This window comes from Procambarus clarkii, chromosome 59, assembly GCF_040958095.1.
Source record: "Procambarus clarkii isolate CNS0578487 chromosome 59, FALCON_Pclarkii_2.0, whole genome shotgun sequence".
In the NCBI taxonomy this organism is placed as follows: domain Eukaryota; kingdom Metazoa; phylum Arthropoda; class Malacostraca; order Decapoda; family Cambaridae; genus Procambarus; species Procambarus clarkii.
The window spans coordinates 6,254,228-6,281,083 of NC_091208.1; the positions used below are offsets into that span (position 1 = coordinate 6,254,228).

Sequence of the window (26,856 nt, forward strand, 5' to 3'; positions counted from 1 at the left end):
CCTCCTATCCCAACAATTTCCTCTTCCATTTCTAGCTCTGTCCCCTATATATTCCTTTCCCATACCCATCCCATTCCTTCCCTTCCGTTCCCTCCCCTAGAGGCTGGATAGAAAAACACGACTGTGCATATTTTCCGATAAATTTGGATCACTGAACGAAACGGAAGATTGTATCATAGTCAAATAATATTTCAAGTACGTTTTCTTCAATTAAAAATTGAAATAAAAATGTATTTCAGGTTATTTCTGTTTTACGATTTCTTCTGTGTTGCTTTCCGGCCGTCACCAACAGACTACTGGGTAGCCATACACAGTGGGGTCACCAGGAGACTACTGGGAAACCATACACAGTGGGGTCACCAGCAGACTACTGGGAAACCATACACAGTGGGGTCACCAGCAGACTACTGGGTAGCCATACACAGTGGGGTCACCAGGAGACTACTGGGAAACCATACACAATGGGGTCACCAGGAGACTACTGGGAAACCATACACAGTGGGGTCACCAGCAGACTACTGGGAAACCATACACAGTGGGGTCACCAGCAGACTGCTGGGAAACCATACACAGTGGGGTCACCAGCAGACTACTGGGTAGCCATACACAGTGGGGTCACCAGCAGACTAGCAGGTGTTACGGCCCTCTCGGGACGCAACGGGGTTCTTACTCTGATGTTATTAGAGGAAGTAGTATCCGGCCCCAAGCCAGCAGTGGCTTTCAAGGAATGAGATCCGTGACGCAATAAACTTAAAGGGGGGAAGGGAAAGAAAGTTAAGAACTTAAGACTATAATTGTTACCATCACCAAATAAATAATATATATAAAAGAGTGCACAGGGGGAGGGATATTAACACTGTACAGGGGAAATACACAATCGTCTTCTGCTGAAGACTCTGGATCCAGACTCTCGGTGCTGAGTCCTCGGTGCTTTCGTGGTCTCTTGACGAATCCTTCGACCAAGCTGAGTCTACCCCAAACACAAGCCAGCCAAAACACAGTTCCACTGGGGGCACCGCCGTGGAGGCCGTCAACCACAAGTCCAGCAGGTCTGCTGGCAGGTTCCGGATCAGCAAGGCTGGTCAGGCCACTCCACGAGCGATACTAGGGTAGCGCCCTAGTCAGGAGCCTCGTGCGATACCACAAATCACTCTCCTGTCCTCAGTACCCCAGTGGATAATCTTCTCCAGCAGTCGGTCCCGGGTATGACGATCCTTCTACTGCCACTCCACTGACAGGGTAACACCACAGTGTTCTTCCGGGGGACGACTTCACAGCTGCTGCAGCAAAGCACAAGGTATGGAGACGGCTGCCTTGGGTAGACTGACTCAACTTCCATCACAGCAGTCCCAGGTCGACTCTGCAAGCAGACACGTCATCAATAACTGGGACACACTAAGGCACCTCACTTACAGGCTCAGACACAAACGCCCACCTATCCACTCCATAGATGGCGCTGGTGTCTGAGCACCACCTCACCAGAGGTCAGCAGCGGCTGTGTTGAGCGCTGACCAGGACTAGAAACTGGCCCTCGAGGCCAATACATCCCGTCCTCGCCAGGTGTCGTCGTCCATTTGGTGGGGGTCTCAGGAGCTGACCCACAGATGGCGCGGTCGTCACTGCTCCGTGCTCGGACGCTGGATCCGGGTTCGTAACAGCAGGAACCATGCACAGTGGGGTCACCAGCAGACTACTGGGAAGCTGTACACAGTGGGTTCACCAGCAGACTACTGGGGAGCCATACACAGTGGGTTCACCAGCAGACTACTGGGAAGCTGTACACAGTGGGGTCACCAGCAGACTACTGGGGAGCCATACACAGTGGGGTCACCAGCAGACTACTGGGAAGCTGTACACAGTGGGGTCACCAGCAGACTACTGGGGAGCCATACACAGTGGGGTCACCAGCAGACTACTGGAAAGCTGTACACAGTGGGGTCACCAGCAGACTACTGGGTAGCCATACACAGTGGGGTCACCAGCAGACTACTGGGTAGCCATACACAGTGGGGTCACCAGCAGACTAGCAGGAACCATGCACAGTGGGTTCACCAGCAGACTACAGGGTAGTCATACACAGTGGGGTCACCAGCAGACTAAAGGGGGACGCCGCACACAGTGGGTTCACCAGCAGACTACAGGGTAGTCATACACAGTGGGGTCATCAGCAGACTACAGGAGGCGTCACGGAAGTAGTGGTAACCCTGAGCGTCCAGCAGGATACAGTTCTCGGCTGTACCACCGTCTGGCTCCACCACGTTATTTCTCACTGATCCCCAGAAGGGCGACCCTGAAGAGATAGAAGTGTTTCAGCTAAGGTGACGTGCGATGACAAAGGAATATATACCCCAATAAGCAACCCTAAAATATATATAAAATTGCATTTATATATAGAAAATATATATTTTATTTCAATGCTCTCTTCCCTTCCCCTTTCCTTCCATTTTTCCTCCATAATCATCCCTTCCCTACTCCTTCTTTCCCCTCCCTTTCACTCTAAATCTTCCCTCCTTCACTCCCCACGGACGTGTTGTCACACTCCATCACTATATTGCCCACTATTTCCACGAGGTCAGTCAGTGAGACTTTTGCCATCAATAACAATAATATGATAATTCTGTGAGTTTTGCGAGTGTGATTTTCTGTGTTTATCTGAAGTTGGAGCGTAAGGTGTAAAGCACTTTGTCATTCACTCAAGTGCTTGTGGGTGATATGTAAAACTTGGATTGGCTACAGTAGGGGACTCCAGGAATCCTGTGATTTCATTAGAAATACAGTTGTATAACTTTCATGAAGTCAGCGGTGGTGCAATGATAGAGTATGTGGCTGGCAATGCCTTAGTCGCGGGTTCACATCGTCTCACAGTCCTAGTGGATTTTCTCAGTGATAAGTAATGTAAATGATAAAGGAAATATCTCAATGATAAAGATCTTCTCAACGATAATGATTTTCTCAATGATAAACATCTTCGCAATGATAAAGATTTTTTCAATGATAAAGAAATCTTACCAGAAGCAGCAGGAAAGTGTTCTCTAGTGAAAGTTTACAAATATATTAGAAAAACACATTATTTGCTCTCGCGAGTCTTCCCTTTGAAAAACATTTGTAAGAATATTATTAAATTATGACGAAAGTGTGTAATTGCCAAGAGTGTGAGGAAAGAGGTGAAGGGACGAGACCCACCCATAGTGACGGGCTTTCCGTCCGTCCACGTCCACACGCCCTCCTTCGCCGCGTCGGAGCCACCCAGCCAGAAGGAGTGACCAGCGATCCCTGCAACACACAGGTAGTGATCAGTGATCCCTGCAACACACAGGTAGTGATCAGTGATCCCTGCAACACACAGGTGGTGATCAGTGATCCCTGCAACACACAGGTAGTGATCAGTGATCCCTGCAACACACAGGTAGTGATCAGTGATCCCTGCAACACACAGGTAGTGATCAGTGATCCCTGCAACACACAGGTAGTGATCAGTGATCCCTGCAACACGCAGGTAGTGATCAGTGATCCCTGCAACACACAGGTAGTGATCAGTAATCCCTGCAACACACAGGTAGTGATCAGTGATCCCTGCAACACACAGGTAGTGATCAGTGATCCCTGCAACACACAGGTAGTGGTTAACGATCCCTGCAACACACAGGTAGTGGTTAACGATCCCTGCAACACACAGGTAGTGATCAGTGATCCCTGCAACATACAGGTAGTGGTTAGTGATCCCTGCAACACACAGGTAGTGGTTAGTGATCCCTGCAACACACAGGTGGTGATCAGTGATCCCTGCAACACACAGGTAGTGATCAGTGATCCCTGCAACACACAGGTAGTGATCAGTGATCCCTGCAACACACAGGTAGTGATCAGTGATCCCTGCAACACACAGGTAGTGATCAGTGATCCCTGCAACACGCAGGTAGTGATCAGTGATCCCTGCAACACACAGGTAGTGATCAGTAATCCCTGCAACACACAGGTAGTGATCAGTGATCCCTGCAACACACAGGTAGTGATCAGTGATCCCTGCAACACACAGGTAGTGGTTAACGATCCCTGCAACACACAGGTAGTGGTTAACGATCCCTGCAACACACAGGTAGTGATCAGTGATCCCTGCAACATACAGGTAGTGGTTAGTGATCCCTGCAACACACAGGTAGTGGTTAGTGATCCCTGCAACACACAGGTAGTGATCAGTGATCCCTGCAACATACAGGTAGTGGTTAGTGATCCCTGCAACACACAGGTAGTGATCAGTGATCCCTGCAACACACAGGTAGTGATCAGTGATCCCTGCAACACACAGGTAGTGGTTAGTGATCTCTGCAACACACAGGTAATGGTTAGTGATCCCTGCAACACACAGGTAATGGTTAGTGATCCCTGCAACACACAGGTATTGGTTAGTTATCACTACCTGCAACATACAGGTAGTGATCAGTGGTCCATTTAACACAGACAGTGACCAGTGATCCCTGCAACGCACAGGTTGCAGGATATCCCTATAGTTTTATCTTCTTAGTGGGGATAGAGGAATATTTAGTGAGGCTCCTCTTAATGAAATGAAGGTAAAAGTTGATGTATATATCCCCAGTAGCCTTACCTTCCTGGTGGAGGTAGAAGTATATATATCCAGTAGTCTTACCTTCCAGGTGGAGGTAGAGGTATATATCCCCAGTAGCCTTACCTTCCTGGTGGAGGTAGAAGTATATATATCCAGTAGTCTTACCTTCCAGGTGGAGGTAGAGGTATATATCCCCAGTAGCCTTACCTTCCTGGTGGAGGTAGAAGTATATATATCCAGTAGTCTTACCTTTTAGGTGGAGGTAGAGGTATATATCCCCAGTAGCCTTACCGTCCTGGTGGAGGTAGAGGTACCCCTAACGCTCCCCAAGTGGAACATTAAGAAGCTTGATAAGAAAAAAATGGGCTGATATTGTCCATCTCCCAGATACAGACGATGTAGACCCTATCACGTAACTGTCCACAATCACCTCGGCCATAAATTCTGCAGCCATCCAAATGTTCAAGAAAACTTCAGGACATAGGTCCAACAACCCACTTAACAAGGTGGAATGCCGAATGTGCATGAGCAGTCGCGTTACGCCGACGAACCTTACAAAAACGAAGACGTCAAACCTCCTTACGAAACTGGGTCAATCTCCGGCGGGCCACAGCAGCAGCCAAAAAAAAACATACTGTCAACAAAGCGAGCATCATGGACAAACTTCTGTTATAGCTTCACACCCACCACGCTACATTCAAAAGCCTGGGCTACATTTGGGAATGTTGGGTGATCTTTAACAGCATTAAGGGTCGCCCAACATTCCCTTCGTTTCCCCTTATGATCAACGGTTCACTCAGTCAAACAACTCAGGAGCGTGCAAATGTTCTTGCTGAATATCTTAAAGTTACTCTCTTAACACCCTTCCTTCATGCCCAAGAACTATCCGTCAGACAAGAAACTAACCGTGCTATGCCGCTACCCATGCTCGGCGTCGACAACATGTACACCTTAAGCGAGCTATAATTAGCCTTAACCCGCCTACCTCCTGGCAAGGCACCTGGAGAGGATGGAATTCCATATGAAGTTATCAAATATCTTCCATCGACTGCACACAGCACCCTTCTAAACTATTACAACCTATACTGGACTCACGGAAATATTCCCTTACAATGACAGACCAGTATTATTCTTCCATTCCTTAAACCAGAAAAGATACATTCCAACCTGCGTCATACAGACCTATCTCCTTACTATCATGCCTCAGTAAAATCATGGAAAGGCTGGTACATACTCGCCTCCAATAGTACCTTGAGTATAATAATATTATACCGTCACTCCAAGCTGGATTTCGACCTCAATGCTCCACACTTGGTCAAATACTCTGCCTTGAACAAAAAATCCGCACATCTCTCAGAAGCAGTAAATTTTGTCTTGTTCTCTACCTAGACGTCAAAGACGCTTTTGATAGCATTTCTCATACTTGCCTCTTGGCAAAGTTTGCACGTTTAGGCGTACAGGGAAGATTACCTCTATGACTACAGTCCTATCTTACGAACAGGACCTCTAAAGTCTATGTACAAGGCGAGTTTTCCGATGGCATTCCAATACAAACGGTTGTCTCGCAAGGCTCCATGCTAAGCCCAACCCTTTTTGCTCCGTTCTTAGCAGATTTGCCTAACACCCATTCTGTTCACCTCTCGGCGTACGCCAAAGACATAACATTGTATTATTCAGACAATGCCCTACCTAATACAGTCTCAACAATGCAAACAGCACTTGACCACCTCATAGACAGAACACAATAATGAGGCCTTCAAGTTAGTACTACCAAAACCTGTTATCAGATTTTCACTAAAAAAAGACTTGTTCATCTACCCACTCTCACAATACACAACACTCCCATCTAACACGTACGAGGACATAAATACCTTGGCATGCACTTAGACTCACCCTTACTTATCTGGAAGCACACATTCAACACCTTAAACAGAAGACAAAACTGACTCGCCATTCTATCATTTAATGGAAGCCCTCACTGGCACCACCTGGGGAGCACACCATAAAAATCTTGCTCCGTTTCTATACAACCCACATATGCAGCCAACTAGACTATTGTTACCAAGCATGTGCGTCGTTTGCGCCAACTAACCTACAAAGCTAGAGGTCATTCAAAAAATGCCAAGCGACTTATATGTGGTGCAATGCGTTCCACTCCTATGCTCGGACTTTACGGGGAAAGGGCCTCACAAGACTAGCCACCAAACGACACATAATGTGTGCCAACTATCACTGCTCGCCAGACACACCCAAACAGATCAAAATTTAACCCAACAGTTAACCCCCATATCCCCCGCTTCCCAACCAATTACTCGCAACTTTTCCTCACATGGGCTACAAATAACCTCAATATAGACCTCTCTCTCTACTCAAAAATTCTGAAACCCAACATACTGTTCCCCATATTCCACCTTGGCTCTATACAACTCCAAATACATCAATACAACTCGAAGACAACATTCCAAAGTCTGCACCAAACTCAGCTATAGCCTCAGTCTTTGTCTCAAGAAAGTGACAAATAGTTGGCACTGTCTCAACAATGAAAAATTGCTACCCAAATACCACAGCGATTTATACAGATGGATCTGGCATCATCATGAACAACGTACCCTCGGTCACTAGCGCTGTATGGATACCGGAATACCATCTCAAGCAGGGATGGCAGTTACCAAACCAACTATCTATTTTTACAGCTGAATTATATGCCTTATATCAAGCTCTCCAAATAATCGTAACATTACCAGTTGGGATATATACAATCTGCAGTGACTCCAAGAGTGCGATTCAAGCAATTATGTACTCTTCAACAATGTGCAAGGAGTTTGTTTACCCATGCCTTCAACTTCTTCATGAACATTGAACGGTTATGACACCTCTATCCAATGGGTCCCAGCGCATTGTGGTATTCTCCACAATGAACTAACAGATCAACTAGCCAAAGCAATGCACAACACGCCTCACATTACCCGTCATACAATTTCCCATGTTGCACGTAAAGGAGCCTTCAAAAATACAATTCCCAAGATTTTGCGACGAAATGGAAAACGTCATGCTCACCTTTGTAATATGGGTCCATTAAAAAGAAATGGGAAACTTGGAAACATGTCAGATATAAAAGCAGAGAAATTGATATAGCGATGACCAGATTAAGGCTGGGACACACCAAACTGGCAGCACACAGCTCTAAGTACAGAACAATCATCAACGAACTCTGCATCCTATGTCAGCTTCCTGAAACAATCGAACACTATCTCCTTCACTGCTTCCGACATCATAGTGCCAGAGTAAATTTCAAACAAGTAATTATTGCACTTAAAATACCCTTTACCATCGAGCATATATTAGGAGGAGGTGACCACTCGTTACAGGAAAAATACCAAATAGTCAAAGCACTGGCTAAATATCTCCAGTCGACCAACAAATTGGGTCACATCTGACCCGTGCCACATTTATACCTGGCGCCACCAACAGCTAAACACAGAAAACAAATGTCTCGTCACAGCACCATGGATCAGCTGACACCATAAACGCAACATACCACCCTACGGTGCGGCAATTCTCCCTCTATCATGCACCTTTGTTTTAGTCCCCACTCCTATATCTACAGCACAACGCAGCAAGCACCTTTGAAACTCTTATCATCCTCAACATAAACGCCTCTCCCTACATCTGTACTAGTGCAGTCATCGATATGACAAACCCTTCATGCAAACTGCACCTACTATCAAGAAGAAGAGGTATATTCATCCCCAGTAGTCTTACCTTCCTGGTAGATGTAGAGGTATATATTCCCGGTAACCTTACCTTCCTGGTGGAGGTAGAGGTATATATCCCCAGTAGCATTACCTTCCTTGTGGAGGTAGAGATATATAGCTCTGAGCTGCTCGATGTCAGTGATGGCGGCCAGCTCCCCGGACAATCCGTGACAAGCCTGACGGGCGTCCGCCCACGTCTCCTCCGCCCACGTCATGAACGCCAGACACAGGCCGTTCACACTGACGAAGAAGGGCGGGCAGTTCAGCTCCTCGGGCGTCACTGGTGCTGATGTGAAGAAATAGTAGCCAACAATTGTCAGTTTATATTATATAACTCATCCGTGTTACTGCTCAATGTTTATTTTCTCAAACATGAAGTAATAGCCAGCCTGGCAACTAAAGTACATGAATTATACACAAAGAATTCACAATAACGTGATGCATTAATGCAAATATCTTTGGAGCAGAACGGTGGGATGGTCAGTGTCCTGGTGCATGGGTTACGATGTGTATCTGGACGACCCAGGATGATGGTTCCATCCCTACCTTCCTGATTCAAAGATTTTTAAATGTATTATATTTTAAAAATTGGTAGAGTACAAAAGTTCACTGGGTAAAGTACTGGAAAATTCAAAGGGTTTTACTTGTTTGAACAAGTTGTTTTTGTTCACACAGCGGAAACCATTGGGTGTTGCATTGTATATCGTCAAAGTTGAACAACAATTTCTTGTTCATCACTAAGCAGTGTTGAGAACGATTATAATTATCCGGCTGCTGGCCTGACAGCCTCGCCATCCAGAAGGGCGTTCCCATGGGAACTGCCAGACCGGAGGACGTCCGCCAGTCTCCCTCCGTTTCTTGGTCAGACCCGTCCAACCAGAAGTTTTTTGCGCCCAGACCTGTGGAGGTATACACAGTCAGACTTGTGGAGGTACACACACTCAAACCTACAGGAGTACACACATGAGAGTCTCCTCCAACTCAAGCCGGAACCCTTCTGACTCCCTGTGCAAAGCCTACCATATGCAAACGATGTCACAATAAATTGGCTGAAGATACGATTACCAGACCACACATAAGACGCAGAAACGATGACGTTTCCGTCTGTGCTGGACCACATACGACTTGATAATGATTCAGGACGGACCGAAACGTCTTCGTTTCCCCATCTTCTGATGTGTGGTTTGGTTATCAATGCCTTCCATACCACCCAAATCCTTCCTCACCCCGAGCACCCCCTGCTTCCCCATTTCTTTGCTTTACTTCTGCTCCAAGCAGTCCTCAGAAAGACCTAAGCCATCCATTCCCCACCCAATCTCCCGCCAAACCCCTAGCATGTACCCCTCACAGAAGGATAAACCTACCCAAATAGCCCTGTCCATGGAACAGCTTCCTACACCAGTGGGGAGAGTACGTGATAATGTTTATAGGAAAATGAACTTCAAGATAATGTACTCAAACATCGATAGATCATAAATATAGCAAGTGAACTGGACAAAAGGGCACAAGAAGAAAACCCAGATGTAATAGGACTCACAGAAGCGAAATTGTCAATCATAACAAATGCATTGTATCTGTAGGGCTACTATGTAATTAGGAAAGTGAAAGAAAGTAGGAGGAAGAGTGGCCCTGCTGATAAGGAAGGACTGGAGTTTCGAAGAGAATATTATCCCAGGCTGGGAATGATTCAAAGACCGTAAAACAAAAGCTATGACAATGGGAGGACATAAGTTAATAGCAGAAATGTATAACCTTCCATTAAATGATAGAAGCAACAACATAGTAGCCATTAATATAATAGAGAGAGCAGCTACAGTTGCCCACAAGAATGGATCCAGACTTTTAACCATGGGGGGACTTCAACCACGGAAATATAGACTGGGAGAATTGGGAACCACATGAAGGTGCTGATACACGGAGAGCTAAACTCTTGGAAGTGGCTACAAGAAACTTTCTGAGTCAACATGTCAAGTCAACAACAAGAATAAGAGGCAACGACAAACCAGCTAGACTAGACCTAATATTCACCTAAAATGAGTCAGACATAAGGAAAGTAAAATTAGAAGCCCCATGTGAATGAGTGACCACAACGTACTGACATTTGAGTATCTGGTGGAGGTAGGGATAGCCTATCCAAGGAAGGGATCAGAAAGGAAAACGCTGGCTTACCGAAGAGGAAATTATGATGAGATGAACTTCCTAATTGGAAAACCAAGGGAAACAGAACTCAGAGAAAAATACTGTACTAGATATAATAGACTACATCACCCAGAAGTGCCAGGAAGCTGTAGACAAGATTATTCCGACGCAAAAGGAGAAAAATGAAACGCAACAGCAGAATCCAAGAATACATCAAGCATGCAAGGCAGCAAAGCCCTTATGTACAAGAACAGGAATAACAGAGCACCAGAGAGCAGAGGGAGACACCAGACGGTCAGGAATGAGTACCTCGGTGTAAGGAGAGAGACAGTATGAAAATGACATCGCAAGTAAAGCCAAGGCCCAATCAGAATTGCTCCTCAGCCACATCAAGAGGAACACAGCACTGAAAGAACATGTGGAGGTAACTGTGGAGGTAGATACAATCAGACCTTTGGAGGTACACACACTTAGACCTTTGGAGGTACACACACTCAGACCTGTGGAGGTACACACACTCAGACCTGTGGAGGTACACGCACTGCTTTCAGAAACTTTAGCAGAACACACAACTTGAGCAGAACACACTGCTTCTCAGAACTGCTTTCAGAAACCTGTGTAAGGAATCCTTCAAAACCTTGTATACCACATATGTAAGGCCAATCCTGGAATTTGCAGCCCCAGCATGGAGTCCGTAGCTAGTCAAGCACAAGACGAAGCTGGAAAAAGTTCAGAGGTATGCCACTAGGTTAGTCCTAGAACTAAGAGGCATGAGTTATGAGGACAGACTACGTGAACTGCACCTCACGTCGCTGGAAGACAGAAGAGCTAGGGGAGACATGATCACCACATACAAAATTCTCAGGGGAATTGACAGGGTGGACAAGGATGGATTATTTAACACGGGTGGCACACGCACAAGGGGACACAGTTGGAAGTTGAGTACCCAAATGAGCCACAGAGACATTAGAAAGGACTTTTTCAGTGTCAGAGTAGTTAGTAAATGGAATGCACCTAGGAAGTGATGTGGTGGAGGCTGACTCCATACACAGTTTCAAATGTAGATATGACAGAGCCCAGTAGGCTCAAGAATCTGTACATCAGTTGATTGACGGTTGAGAGGCGGGAACAAAGAGCCAGAGCTCAACCCCCCCAAACACAAGGTACACACACTTAGACCTGTGGAGGTACACACACTTAGACCTGTGGAGGTACACACACTCAGACCTGTGGAGGTACACACACTCAGACCCGTGGAGGTACACACACTCAGACCTGTGGAGGTACACACACTCAGACCTGTGGAGGTATACACACTCAGACCTGTTGAGGTACACACACTCAGACCTTTAGAGGCACACACACTCAGACCTTTGGAGGTACACACACTCAGACCTGTGGAGGTACACACACTCGGACCTGTGGAGGTACACACATTCAGACCTGTGGAGGTACACACACTCAGATCTGTAGAGTTACACACACACACACACACACATCTACCAGAAATATGGAAGACGGCTAACGTAGTTCCAATATACAAAAATGGTGACAGACAAGAGGCACTGAACTACAGGCCATTGTCTTTAAATTGACGGAGAGGATGGTGAGAAAAAAACCTAGTAACACGTGCAGGCGATGAGTGACAATAACGTGGCTAAAGTATGTTGACCAGACCACACACTAGAATGTGAAGGAACGACGACGTTTCGGTCCGTCCTGGACCATTCTCTAGTCGATTGTGATGAGGAAGTAGAACCTTTGCAGTTCCTACTACTAGCCCCTCTACTACACATTACTTTGCTCCTCATCTCTCGTGCCTATTTATTGCCTGTCTCTACTTCCTCATCACCCTCGAAAAAGCCTTTGAACTGGCTAGCGCCCCAGCTATTCTTTGCTGCCTCATTGACAAAGAGGTCAGAGGCAACCTGCTCTCCTGGACCAAAAACTGTCTCATAAACAGAGAAGCAAGAGTGAAACTTCATGGCACAGTCTCTGAGTACAAAAGACATGAAAATGGTACACCGCAAGGAGGTATTCTCAGCCCTCTTCTCTTCAACTGTTTAATGGAAAGAATAATGAGGTTGAAACTTCCACATCACTGCAGGCTGCTAAACTACGCGGACGACTTTGTCATCATAATAAAAGGAAGGGATGCGGCGCGCCTTGCACCCAAATGCTTAGACTGCATCAGTAAAGAGGCAAAACAGATTGGGATCAAATTCAACCCCTCAAAGTCAAAGGCCATGCCCATAAAAATAGCGAAGCCCAACATCCAACTCACAGTACAGGGTCAACCAATTGAATGGGTCGACACCTATCAGTATCTAGGAATCATCCTGGACACACACATGAATTTTAATGCTGAGGTCACTTACTTGAGAGAGCGAACTGCGGCCCGGACGGCAATCCTCAGGTCGCTAACCTCCCTTTCTGGAGGAGCCAATCTGCAAGTCATTCGCACATACTATGTACAGGCAGTCAGATCAGTGATCGATTATGCCGCACCTGCACTCACAAATCTATCACAACAACAGTGGAAAAAGCTTGAAGTTGCCCAAAACAATGCTATGAGAGCTGCACTGGGAGCCCCCATGTGGACCAGGCTTGAAACTCTTAGACTGGAGACAGGTTTGCCCTCTCTACAAGAAAGAATATCACAAAGAACAGCTACAATTATCAGTAAGATAATTATTTCTTCTGATCCAATCCCAGTACGGCAGGCCTTGGTGGTTGGACTAGGCCAAAACAATGGAAACTCTTGGGTTGCAAGAGCAGGAAAAGTCCTAAACAGACTACATTTAAAAAACATGATTCTTGATAGAGAGGGTGATCATCCACACCCAAATTACACTCCTTCCGAGCCGTGGGAGGAGCCTACTTTCAAAATAGTAATAGAAAGTCTCCCAATGAAAAAGGCTGCCTATGATCCGACAATCCTAAGGCGCATAATAGAGGAGCGAATGTATAGCATAGCAGTAGCAGGAGCAACCTACATCTTCACAGACGGATCGGTGGACACAGAATATGAGAGTGCTGGCGCTGCTCTTTGCACGGCCAGCGTACAGGCATATTGGAGACTGGGAGGACTGGTATCATCAACCCAAACTGAGCTGTTTGCCATACAACAGGCATTCGCCTATGTGCTTGCACAAAACACTCAAAATGCAATCATAGACACAGACTCAAAAGCTGAACTTCAAATACTAGGACAAAAACAGTGGAAAGATAATGTGGAAATAATTACCACCATTTTGTATCTTGGAGCAGTCGCTAAAGGCAAAGGCCTCAACATAACTTTCAACTGGATCCCATCCCATATTGGAATCCCATTAAATGAAAAAGCTGATGAAATTGCTAAATTGGCAACTCGTCATCCAGTGATACATAAAACAATTCAACCCAGCCTAGAGAACATAAAAAACATCATCACCAAAAAACTCTCACATCTCAACAAAGCCTACCTCCACCAGAGAGTAGCTGAAGGTTCGCCATCTGCAACATGGTATCTTCAGGCAACCAAATTAGAAAGGTTAAATATCCCAAAAGGAATCCACAGGGAAATAGCAGTTAGGTTATATAGACTACGTCTAGGTTACAGATGCAACTGGGAGATTGGTGAACCCCGACAGAGAGAGTGCATCTTCTGCCAAACTGTCACAGAAAAGCCATTACTTCACTATCTTCTGGAATGTGAAGCAACCAATGACCTTAGAAGAGCTTTAAGAGTTCCTGAATCATGCAGTGGCCACCCTGAAGCCATCAACACAGCCACTCTCCTGGTCAACAAAGGTGTCCAGCAGCTGGACACCCTCATAAAGACTGTGAAGCAGTATCCTCCCCCGCGATAACAGCTTGATGGTTAAATGCAAACTCAGAATACTGAGAAAAAAAATTGTATCACTTACGGGCTATTCATGCCCGTGCCACCTCTTGGGTGGCTTAATCTTCATCAATCAATCAATCTTCCTCATCACAATCGACTTGAGAATGGTCCAGGACGGACCGAAACGTCGTCGTCCCTTCACATTGTAGTGTGTGGTCTGGTCAACAACCTAGTAACACATTTGGAGAAAAGGGACCTCGTGACAATCCACCAACATGGGGTTCAGGAAGGGTAAATCTTGCCTCACGGGTTTAATAGAATTCTACGATCAGGTGGCAAAGATTAAGCAAGAAAGAGAAGGTTGGGCAGACTGCATTTTCTTGGACTGTCAGAAAGCGTTTGACACAGTCCCCCATAATAAGCTCGGGCATAAGTTGGAGAAACAGGCAAGAATAACTGGTTGGGTGCTCCAGTGCATAAGAGAGTACATAAGCAGTAGGAAGCATGGAGTTACTGTGAGGGGTGGAACCTCAGATTGGCATGAAGTCACAAGCGGAGTCCCACCGGGTTCTGTACTCGGTTCTATCCAGTTTTTTATATACGTAAATGATCTTCCAGAGGGTATAAACTCACTCCTCTCAATGTTTGCTAATTTTGCCAAAATTATGAGAAGGATTAAGGCAGAGGAGGACAGAATGAGTCTTCAAGAAAACCTGGACAAACTGAATGAACGGTTCAACAAATGTTTGTTAGAGTTTAACCCGAGCAAATGTAATGTAATGAATATAGGTGTAGGGAGCAAGAGGCCAGATACAAGGTATGATTTGGGAGATGAAATTCTTTTAAAATCAGAGAGAAAGTCCTACGGGTTGATATCACAGCAGACTTGTCCCCCAAAGTCCACATCAACGGAATATGCCAGGTTGGCCAACACGAGAACGTACTTTAGAACCCTGTGTAAGGAATCATTCAGAACCTTGTATACCACGTATGTCAAACCAATCTTGGAATATGCAGTTCCAGCAAGAAGTCCATATTTCGTAAACTTTATAACTGAATTGGAGAAGGTTCAAAAGTTTGCTACCAGACTAGTGCCCGAACTGAGGGGCATGAGCTATGAGAAGAGACTACCGGAATTAAACGTCACTGGAAGACAAAAGAGTTAGGGGAGACATGATCCTCACACACAAGATTCTCAAAGGAATTGATAGGGTAGACAAAGACAGTTAATTTACCACAAGGGGCACACTCAATAGTGGACACAGGTGGAAATTAAGTGCCCAAATGAGGCGTAAAGACATGAGAAATCATTTTTTTAGTGTCAGCGTAGTTAATAAATGAAATGCATTAGGCAGTGATGTGATGGAGGCAGATTCATCACACAGTGTCAAGTGTAAATATGACAGAGCCCAAAAAGCTAGGGCGCCTGGACACTTGTTGATTGACAGTTGAGAGGCGGAACTAAAGCACCGAAGCTCAACCCCCGCAAACACAACAAGGTAACTACAACTAGGTGAGTACAGAGGTTCAAACTGCAAAAAGGAGGCAAGTGTAAATAGGTAACAAATTTGAACAGAAACACAGGAAGAGGAAGGGAAGACAACAAAGAAAGTGAGCAAAGTAACAGGATAAAGATATAGAATATAGCCAAGTTACTTGGTTATATTCTCTAATATATTTGTAGTTAAATATTTATAGTTATTATATTCTATAATAAACCTAAACGGGGTACCACCTCTTGTGCAAGTGTAGGGACCCATAGCCTCGGAGAAGAAATTAAAGAGTACTCAGAGAAGACCTTGTGGATAATATATGTTGGAAAACCCGCCACCATTTACTAATATTAATAACAATAGACTGATAATATTGTTGCTGTTGTATACACAAGTTAACCAATAGAAAATGTGGCACATTGGAAGTTTCCATCAATAGAAAACGAGATATCATTACCACATAGTGCTATAAATTCACCAGCTTTTCTGTTGGGAATTATTGTTAATACAGCAGTCTTTTGGACTTTTAACATCATAAAAACATCTCATTTGAATTAACTTAATTATCAGTATCAAAACATAATAAATGTGACCCTTCTATCACTTATTGACATCTGGACAAGGAGAGCCAAGCGTCAGTGGTGAGGGAGGTCAGCCATTGTGAAAGACCGAGTCGTTGGAGCAAATTCAGCTCCTATAAGTTCCCTTGGACGAAGTGTTATGGAGATCAAATTAGTGCTTCTACCATCATCAAAACGCAGTCACCGTCTAAACAAGGGAAGTGTCTTTCCGAAATCCTATTTAGTCATTATTGGCCAGTAATGTTACGTAAATTTTGTTAATTCTGGTTAGAATACGAGGCAATGGCTCAATGCAGGTAATTAATCCTTGGTCCTTATCTAATAATATAACAAATGTTTCATCTGATATAGCTGTTATATATAGGATTACGGCTTTACAGCTAGTTGCCTTTGACAGGAATAATAGAAGAGGAAACAAGAATTAATCTTGATACATCAGTTACTTGGATGTTGGAAGCTAGCCTCGCACGAGGATTCTTTGGTGTCATCAGCCTGGAGGGAGCCGGTCGGCTAAGTGGACAGCACACTGGACTTGTGATCCTGTGGTCCCGGGTTCGATCCCGGGCGCCGGCGAGAAACAATGGGCAGAGTTTCTTTCACCCTATGCTCCTGTTACCTAGCAGTAAAATAGGTACCTGGGTGTTAGCCAGCTGTCACGGGCTGCTTCCTGGGGGTGGAGGCCTGGTCGAGGACCGGGCCGCGGGGACACTAAAAAGCCCCGAAATCATCTCAAGATAACCTCAAGATCCTTTGTTTTTACCTGGTGGACTAAGTCTACCATATGATAAGATAAGGCACCTCAATTTATTTAATAATATATGTAGTTTAATACTGTTGTTTGATTGGCTACATATATATAAATTTAATATAAACCCCCTAATGTGTAGGAATTGAGTTGTGAGAATATTGCAGAAATACAGTCCGCTGAACATCATACAAATTGCTATCGAAATATATAAATTAATGTATATATTGATTCTATATAAATTCATATAAAGTAAATAAATATATATCTCACAGGTCGGTTCCCACAATATATACAAATATATATTTAAATATATTTATTCTTTATCTTGTAATATAGTTACCAGATAAGGAATATAGCCACGATTTGAGGAATAAGACCAGATAAAACCTTTGCTGCGGCAGCAAAGTGTTCAGAGGGAAAGAAGATAATTAAGGAAGCAGTGTCAGAGATTGTAAAAACGACCCAAGTCATGAAATGCACATGGCATAAGTTAGACAGGAAGAGATCAGCACATGGGACGCTGGCAAATATAAGAACATGTTATTGGCATGTGTTGGAACCTGAATCAGACCTCTTTCAAAGCAATCTATACAACATTTGTTCGACCATTATTGGAATACTCATCACCTGTATGGAATCCATACCTTGCAAAACGTAAAGCCAAAATTGAAATATTACAGAGGTTTGCATTAAGATTCATGCCAGAGCTGAGAGGGCTAAGCTATGAATGTAGTTTAATGACCACATACTCATTAGAGTATGCTACACACACATCTCACAACCCCACAATATGAGATACACAACCTCTTATCTCACAACCCTAGAGGATAGAATGAACAGGACAAATATGATCACTGCTTACAAGATACTGAGGGGAATAGACAAAGTGGACAAGGATAACTTCTTTAGACTGAGAGAAAGCAGAACAAGAGGACACAAGTGCATGATAGAAGTGCAAATGAGCCGAAGGGACATAAAAAGATAAAAAGATAAAACCGATAAAAGGACCGAAAACCTAGATCAGGCTCTCCTGCACCCAGCACTGCCGGGTGGGTAAACATTGGGCAGCAACGATTAGAGCCATGATTTACCGCATAAAGGTCCGGTTTCGTGACGAAACCACCTACACCGGGCCCCAATTACTAAGGAAAATCGTCGACATCACGAATGCAGCCCCGTTGGACATCCGTGACGATGCTAACGGCGCTGTACTTCTCTATTCAAGCGAGCAAGCTCTGGAGCAACTGTTTGCACCAGAACACCAGGACGCCCTACGAAACTCCTGATCATCACTACTAACCGTCGCTACTTGGCTGAACGAACCATCTTCGTCAGCCACACGAGTGTCTACATCGCCACCCAGGACCCTGGCACCATACTTGATAGTATCAACACCAGAAACCCGGCTCTGACTGCTGCTACAGTCAAGGTCATCAAGAACGACGACAACCCTAGGCCTACTCTCAAGGTCACCTTCACAACAGCTGCTGCAGCGACCCAAGCTGTGGAAAATGGATATAGATGTCTGGATATTTCCATCACACCTGACACTGTAAAGAAGGAACGTTACTACAACATTCTCCAGTGCTTTAAGTGTTACAAGTACGATCATGATACCAAGAACTGCCAACAAGCAGAGGTTAAATGCAGCATTTGTACCCAGGATCATCGCCGTCTCCATGGACTGCCAAGTACGACTAGATGAAATAAATAAAACAGTAACTGCCAACCCAACAACCAATCAGCCGGCGAGCTTCAATATCCAAGCTACATCGTTTCCAGTGCTTCCCAACGCTTCTGCTTCTGCTACACAGACGTCCACACCAGGCCAGACCACCCCCCAATGGGGACCCAGGACACAGGCGACTGCAGCTCAGCCAACCAACTTGACTGTCAACCAATCAGCGGCCTCGACCAACACCACTCTCATCCCATGCCTGATCAGTGTAGCTGAGAGAGAGGCGGGAACAGACAACGCAAAATACGTGAGAGTACTGAACAGGCTGTTCGCCTAGAACAACCTGCCCACAATGTTGATACCAGCAGACCTATTTCAACATCACAACGCTGCTTCAACCCAAACAGACGAAATTCCAACACCAACAGTAACTGCAGTCATACTGCTACCACCACCACCGGAGTCGAACCCAGCACAAGTCACCCAGGCAACAGCATCCACCCAGACCACCTCCACAGCAGACCAGTCAACCTCATCACCTGCCCCCACCAGCCGGGGGCGACGGACGAAAAGGAAAGCAAAACGTCGGCAAGTGGAATCAGAACCAGATTCAGAACCAGAACCAGCACCAGAGTTCCTAGAATCACCATTGCGTCCATCTGACACTACTGAGGCCGTCACATATGAGGCCCCAGACTTCGACCTAAACCCAAGCAAATCAAGCAAGAAAAAGCCCTACTATGGACTTTACCTCAATCACGGTGGCACTTTCAACGGCAATCGAAGCACAAGAATAGTCATTGCCTTAGAATGCAACAGGATCATCAACCAGCTCAAGACCTGCTTTCCTTACCCTGTGTTTGTCCACCACGAGACCCTGGAACTATATGTTGACCTCTGCGCTCTGGAGAGTGAATACATAGACCCTAAATTCGATTTCAAGAGGGGGACAAGTGACCTTCCTGGAAGAAGATGAAGACCCGACAGGAACACCAATACCATCGCTGTCATTTGGGAAGTACATGCGAATACCTCGTGGCCAAGACACCAACAAGCAACAGTGAACTTACCTCTCACCACCTCAATGAGGAAGACGCCTCCTCCAAGCCAGACAGACCACCTCAAGTGAACCAGGACGACATCACCCTGCCCCACCACTAGCCTCCTACCGCCTAAGAAGAACTTAAGCTACAGGCTTTGACTGAAAAAACATCTCCAATCCACGGTGGACGGGCCACCGAACTTTCAAGCCTCCTCTCTCCACATCCAAATCCTCTTCCAAGAATTTCATCGCCCCATCCTTCTTCCTCCCACATCCTTTCCAAGCTCTTTGGACATCAAAGCGAAAGCGAAGCCGAAGGGACGTAAGAAAATACTCGTACCTTGTTGGGTAGTGGAATATGTTCAGACAGAGAAAGTTGTGGAAGCCACATCCATCCGCAACTTTACGGCCCGATTCGACAAAAATTTGAAAGTTGGAGTAGTTAAATAGAAATGAAGTAGGTACAAGGCTAGTAGACGAGGCATAAAGACCTAGACCTCACTTCCAGGAAGACACTAATAGGTAAGTACACTCAGACCTGTGGAGGAACACATTTTACACTAGTAAATGTTTATTGACATGTATTAAACTGCATTCTTTATTATATTTTAATTGACACAAGTATATGACTTACTAGGGCATATGTGACGCATCGTCATGTGTCAGTGACTGTTTTCCAGGAATTAACCCCCTCGGTCAGCCAAGCGACAGTGTCTGCCAGGTATACACAGTTACTGGCAGACTACCACTCCAGCACCCTACACCATGCAGACCCTCACACGCCACTAGAGATATGTTTCCAACATCTTATCTCCAGCAGGAACAGGTAGGTCATAATATAATCCTTCCCTCACCACCACACAACGTGCCTTGTGGTGTAAGTTCTCCTAATTCGTTTTACATTCAAAATTTCTTGTTATTCCGCACTATTTAATGTTCTAGCACGGAGAAGACAGCCCTAAAATTATCCCCTCTTTGTGCTCCCTTGGTCACAGCAACAACAAAGGCGACACTCACAAACCACACACCCCATATAATACACTTACAGATGAAATTGAAAGACTTAACATGAATCTGCTATTGGGCCCCAACACAAAAAACGAAATCAACCGAGAATGGCGGCATGAGTCCTCGCTCCAGTCTCAATGTGGGGCGCCTCCTCTGGTCCTCAGGGACATGCTAGACTGCCTGAGATGCTTTGTTACTTTCAGTCACCATAAAATAAGTCAGTACATGAAGGTGTTAAGGCTGCTCACCGTTGTCATTAATGTAGTCGATGATGTTCTTCAGGCGGGTGGCTGTGAGGACGGCCGCCAGCTCCTCGTCCAGCGAGTGACACATCTGTCTAGCTTCTGTGAAGGTCACCTCTGCGAATGTGGCGAAGTAGAGGCACTGGTCGCCGACAGGCAGGAAGGGCATTGAGCACCCGCCAGGGGTGGTGACAGCACCCAGCTGGACCCCAGGTCTCTGGTCATTCCCGTACCCGCTCGCTGTTAATGATGTACGTTGGTCATTGATCAATTCATTTGAAAGTCGCTGCAAACACTTGGAGAGCATTTGGGAAACACTATACCACATAGTTATTATTCAAACTATACAAGTTGTTTGAAATATCTTAAGCATACTTACCCAGAGCCAACACCAGCCAACCATGTGTCTATGCCTCACCAACACACAAAAGTTGCAGAGTGTGTAGATTCCTTGCCACACAAAATATGATATCTCAAGCAAAATGTATGATACAGCAGAGGGCCAAGTCAGAAATCTATGATGGTTGAGCCAATAATTTCCAGAGTACTAACAGATTAAGTGGTTCCTATGGGACACTAAATTGTGAAGAAGGAAAGATGTAGTAGTTTGAAGGTGGAAACCAGAGGGATAAGAGGTAAAGTAAGAGAGTGGAAATTTCCCGGCGAAATGTGCACTGTGCATTATGTATGATTATCCATATCTCAGGTTGGATTACCATCGTTTTGGGCGTCCCCTGGATAACAAAGCATATTAGACCATCCTGCATATTATTGAACTTAGGTTCTGTTAAATTTATTATCCTGTGTTGAATTCCAAAGGCCAGTCACCTAACTGATCATGAGCCCTTTTACGAACATAAATCATGCATTAGACAACATGAAAAACGACGAAAACAGACAACATATATTTTCTCCCTGTTTATAGTATTGTTAGCAATTTATAATTAGAGAGATTAGCTGGCAGTAGTATACGTAGGCCACAACAAGTGAACCAATACGGCTGCTCAGCGTCCAACTGATAGGGGGACCTCCCTGGATCAACGACTTCCTTCCGGCAGTCACTATTAGATTGAATTTAGATTTATATTGTATTTCACAATATTTTCTCTCATAAATAATTCTGGATATAATGATGGTATCATCTTACGTGAGATATTGGTGTTGTGATGCCTTGTAACTGCTCTCATCTATTCCCTCGTATTACCCACCAACATTATCATGGTAATAATATATAAATGATGAAAGGTACGGGTTTTCACTTGTCTCTGGTTGAAATGAGAGGCGGACACGACTTTATGAGATAAATCTAAACTCACGTTGTAAGGAATGACTAACCATCTAATTACTAAGGATAAAATACCTTTACTCCTTTCACTGTATCCATATTTCGCTCTCAGTAGATAAACGACATATGAGATTAAGAAACAAGTAGTGTATTGTGAAGACTAGTACTAACAAACAGCAGCTCCCCTATGACTCGGAAATTTCTCCATTGCTCAAACAATTATGTATTAGCGATAAGACCAACCATTAATGTATAATGACTTACTGTAAATATATAGCTCTTGATATAGAACATTCTCTGTAACTAGCTGACATTATAATTATAAGGTGTGAAGGATAGATGTAATTCTTAATGTAATAATCTCTGTTGAGGTCGGACAAAGACCTTTTGTGCTCTCAGTAACCCATTTTTGCGCTACCACTCACAGGATGAGTATGGGGTGCACAATAAACTAGCCTCCTCCGGCGGCAACAATCAATCAAATCTGGTTGAAGTATGAGGTTGACACGACTTAATTTAGAAGTCGCGAAGTTTTAAATAGCAGCAGAAGAATATTTAAACTGCGTAATGACGATGTCGCTACTTGAAGCGGTCTTGATCTCTGTTTTGGCATGTAATGACCTCAAAGCTGCCTCCACTTCCGGTCCTGGAGAAAACTCACGTATATTATTTACTTGTATCGGTCTAAAGCTTGTATCGGTCTAAAAATTCGAATTAACGATGTTAATTCAGTCAATTTTTTTAAGAATTACTGAGTGTCTTATAGTTATATAATTTATCAGAAATAATAGAAGACCAATTTAGTTTACTGAGTGTTGTGATGGGTGACGTAGTAGTCAGGTGGCTTCCGCCAGCCCATAGATGGCGTGGCTCTGTTTAAGTACGCATTTATTAACTACGACTTAATTTGTCAATTAAACCTGAACAGAAAGTAGATTTCATTACGGTTCATAGAAATTTTTTACAATTAAAAGTAATGGTAACAAATATTTCCCACAATTAATACATACGTTCTCAGCAGGTGTGTACGTACCCAATTGGTGAGTGATTACCTGTGAGGTGTGTACTTACCCAGCAGGTGTGTGCACATGAGGGTGAGGGCAGCGAGTCGCCACATCTTAGGGACGGCGGTCCCAGTTGGTCCACACAACGAGACGTTCAGAGCAGCAGTTGGGCCACAGAACAACCTTAGGACAAGAACATAAGATCTTATAAGAAATATGACTGCTTATCTGCAGTCAGAATATTTCTCAAAACCCAGTGAACGAGTCTCAAGAAAAATTTAAAACTACTGAGCAATTAAACGGGAACAAATTCAGGAATTTTGTTTTTTCACAGACCAAGTGTGATATATATTATCAGTGATGCCGTATGATAGCTGATGATGTAGGACTAAACCACAATGTAGAGAAACATTATGGTGAGAGAAGAGTATAATTGTTGACAAACCTTCATATTCACATCGTGGTGTTTCGGTACGTCGTTGTCAGTACTTGTGTTCTTTACTGCTAATGTCCACACCTGGGAGCTGGTTATGGACGTCGATACTTCTAGTTCTTGACCTGATGAAAGACACCCTCCTCCCCCCTACCCTCTCTCCTCTCTCCTCTCCCCCCCCCCCCACACACACACACATAAACTTAGATGACTGTCATGCCCTTGAAGATGACCTGGACAAAATAAGTATGTGGAGCACCACTTGGCAAATCGAATTTAATGTTAATAAATGCCATGTTATGGAATGTGGAATAGGAGAACATAGACCTCACACAACCTATATATTATGTGAGAAATCTTTAAAGAATTCTGATAAAGAAAGAGATCTAGGGGTGGTTCTAGATAGAAAACTATCACCTGAGGACCACATAAAGAATATTGTGCGAGGAGCCTATGCCACGCTTTCTAACTTCAGAATTGCTTTTAAATACATGGATAGCGATATACTAAAGAAATTGTTCACGACTTTTGTTAGGCCAAAGCTAGAATATGCAGCGGTTGTGTGGTGCCCATAAGCACATCAACAAACTGGAAAAGGTGCAAAGACATGCTACTAAGTGGCTCCCAGAACTGAAGGGCAAGAGCTACGAGGAGAGGTTAGAAGCATTAAATATGCCAAAACTAGAAGACAGAAGAAAAAGAAGTGATATGATCACTACATACAAAATAGTAACAGGAATTGATAAAATCGATAAGGAAGATTTCCTGAGACCTGGAACTTTAAGAACAAGAGGTCATAGATATAAACTAGCTAAACACAGATGCCGAAGAAATATAAGAAAATTCACTTTCGCAAACAGAGTGGTAGACGGTTAGAACAAGTTAGGTGAGAAGGTGGTGGAGGCCAAGACCGTCAGTAGTTTCAAAGCATTATATGACAAAGAGCGCTGGGAAGACGGGACACCACGAGCGTTGCTCTCATCCTGTAACTACAATTAGGTAATTACACTTAGATAATTAATTACATGTATCACAAACAGGATTTGGCACCTAGATAAGGGGTTTGACCATACTACTTTCAGCCACCCTCCTCCTCTCCCTCTCCCCTCACACTGTATTTCTCTCTCTCTCTCTCTCTCTCTCTCTCTCTCTCTCTCTCTCTCTCTCTCTCTCTCTCTCTCTCTCTCTCTCTCTCTCTCTCTCTCTCTCTCTCTCCCTCTCTCTCTCTTTGCCCCCTCCTGGCAAACCCTATCAAGACATAGTAGGAAATAGGACAAACATGGCAGCGAGGAGTACCAAGGGAACAGGGGAAAAATCAGTGTGACCAAATGAAAGAAGTGTTTGCCCAGGTTTTGGAGGATATCAGAAGGGAGATGCAGGAAATGAATAATGCACTAAGCAACCTGCAAAGCGAGCAGACAGCAGCAAAGGAGATTAAAACCCACAATACTGAGACTGAGGCTCAAATAATCCTTCAAAGAGAAGATGAAAATGGTACATTGGGAGGGACTGCCATAGTACATGCAACATTTGCAGAAATTGTCGGAAAATCTGACACCATTTAATATAACATACAGACAGATAATAATTTCTGTATTGTATGAACAAGTTACCCATAGAAAATGTAAATTGTAGTGGAATTTCCGTTTATAGAAAACGGGATATCGTTACCACATACTATTATAAATTCACCACCTATTATGGTGGGAATTATTCTTAAATACATTAGTCTTTGGACTTTACCATCATAAAAACATCTCATATAAATTAACTTAATTATCAGAGTTAAAATAGAGTAAATGTGACCCTTCTATCACTTACTGTCATCTGGACAAAGCAAGCCAGGCGTCAGTGAGGAGGGAGTGGTCAGCCATTGTTATTATACTGAGACCAGAGGCATGGGAGCATTTCGGCTCCTGTTAATTTTACTTGGACGAAGTGTTATGGAAACCAAAGGTGTACCATCAACAACACGCTGTCAACAAATGCAAGTTAAGTGTTCTGCCGAAACCCATTTATCTATCATTTGTGGCCATTAATGTCATTAGATAGGGTGTTCTAGTTAGAGCATGAGATCGCCTCATACTGAAGGTAATTAAGCCAGGTCTTCATGGTTCCTTGTACAGTGTTTCTCTGATATAGCTGTCATATATTAGGATTCTGGCTTTACAGCTAGCGCCCTTTTGACAGGTCAAGACGAGGAAGCATGCTTTGTGTGCCAGTTACTGGGTGATGGAAGCTACCTCAAAGAGGATAATTTGGTGTCTACATCCTGGTTATACCTGGTGGACTAAGGCCTGCTGTACAATAAGATAAGGAACCTCTTCAATGTATGTAGTCTAATACTGTAGTTTGATTGGCTGCATATATATAAATTTAATATAAACCCCCCTAATGTGTAGAGGATCGATTTGTGAGATTATTGCAGAAATACAGTCCACTTAACATCATACAAATTGCTATCGAAGTATATAAATTAACGTAAATATAAATTCATATAAATTAAATAAATATAAATCTCACAGGTCGGTTCCCACAGAAATGTTATAAAAGAACAAGGAAGCAATGTCCACAGTGAGGGAGGTAGCAATGAAAGCAGCCACCTTACAGGAAGCAGCAAGGGCCACTAGTCAGCTACTGGAAAGAAAAAGATCAGTGGTAGCTTTGAGTCTTAAAGAGCAGGAGGCTCCAACAGGACAGAATGGAAGGATAAGGACAGAGCAGCAACGAAACAAATACTAAAGAGGCTAGAGATGGAAGGGGCTGAACATAGCATTGAGAAGGTTTTCAGGGTAGGCTGGTACAACAAGTACAGAGATTGCATGCTAAAAATAGTGTTTGCAAAACAAAACCACAAAGGAGAAGATTTTAACAAGGAAGAGCCACCTGCAATATGTGGAAGAATTCTAAAAAGTATTCCTCCAGAGGGACATGACGAGGGAGGAGAGAGCCATGGCGGCAGAAGCAAGGAAGAGGAGCAGGGCGAGAGGGGAGAACCAGGAACTCACAGCTCCCAACACATCATCCCCAGAGGTGAAGGAGGAACTCACAACCAGCT

General features: G+C 44.3%; 1 protein-coding gene across 1 annotated transcript; it reads right to left on the minus strand.

The window, feature by feature from the left end:
* Window positions 1-625: 625 nt before the first annotated feature.
* LOC123768279 (macrophage mannose receptor 1-like) lies at window positions 626-21,293 on the minus strand. Its single transcript, XM_045758739.2, has 5 exons — window positions 21,083-21,293; window positions 8,964-9,218; window positions 8,411-8,605; window positions 3,184-3,273; window positions 626-2,290 (listed from the first exon to the last, which is right to left on the minus strand). Exons 1-5 carry the CDS (start codon window positions 21,243-21,245, stop codon window positions 2,136-2,138), a joined length of 858 nt encoding a protein of 285 aa, XP_045614695.2. The 5' UTR covers window positions 21,246-21,293; the 3' UTR covers window positions 626-2,135.
* Window positions 21,294-26,856: the final 5,563 nt, after the last annotated feature.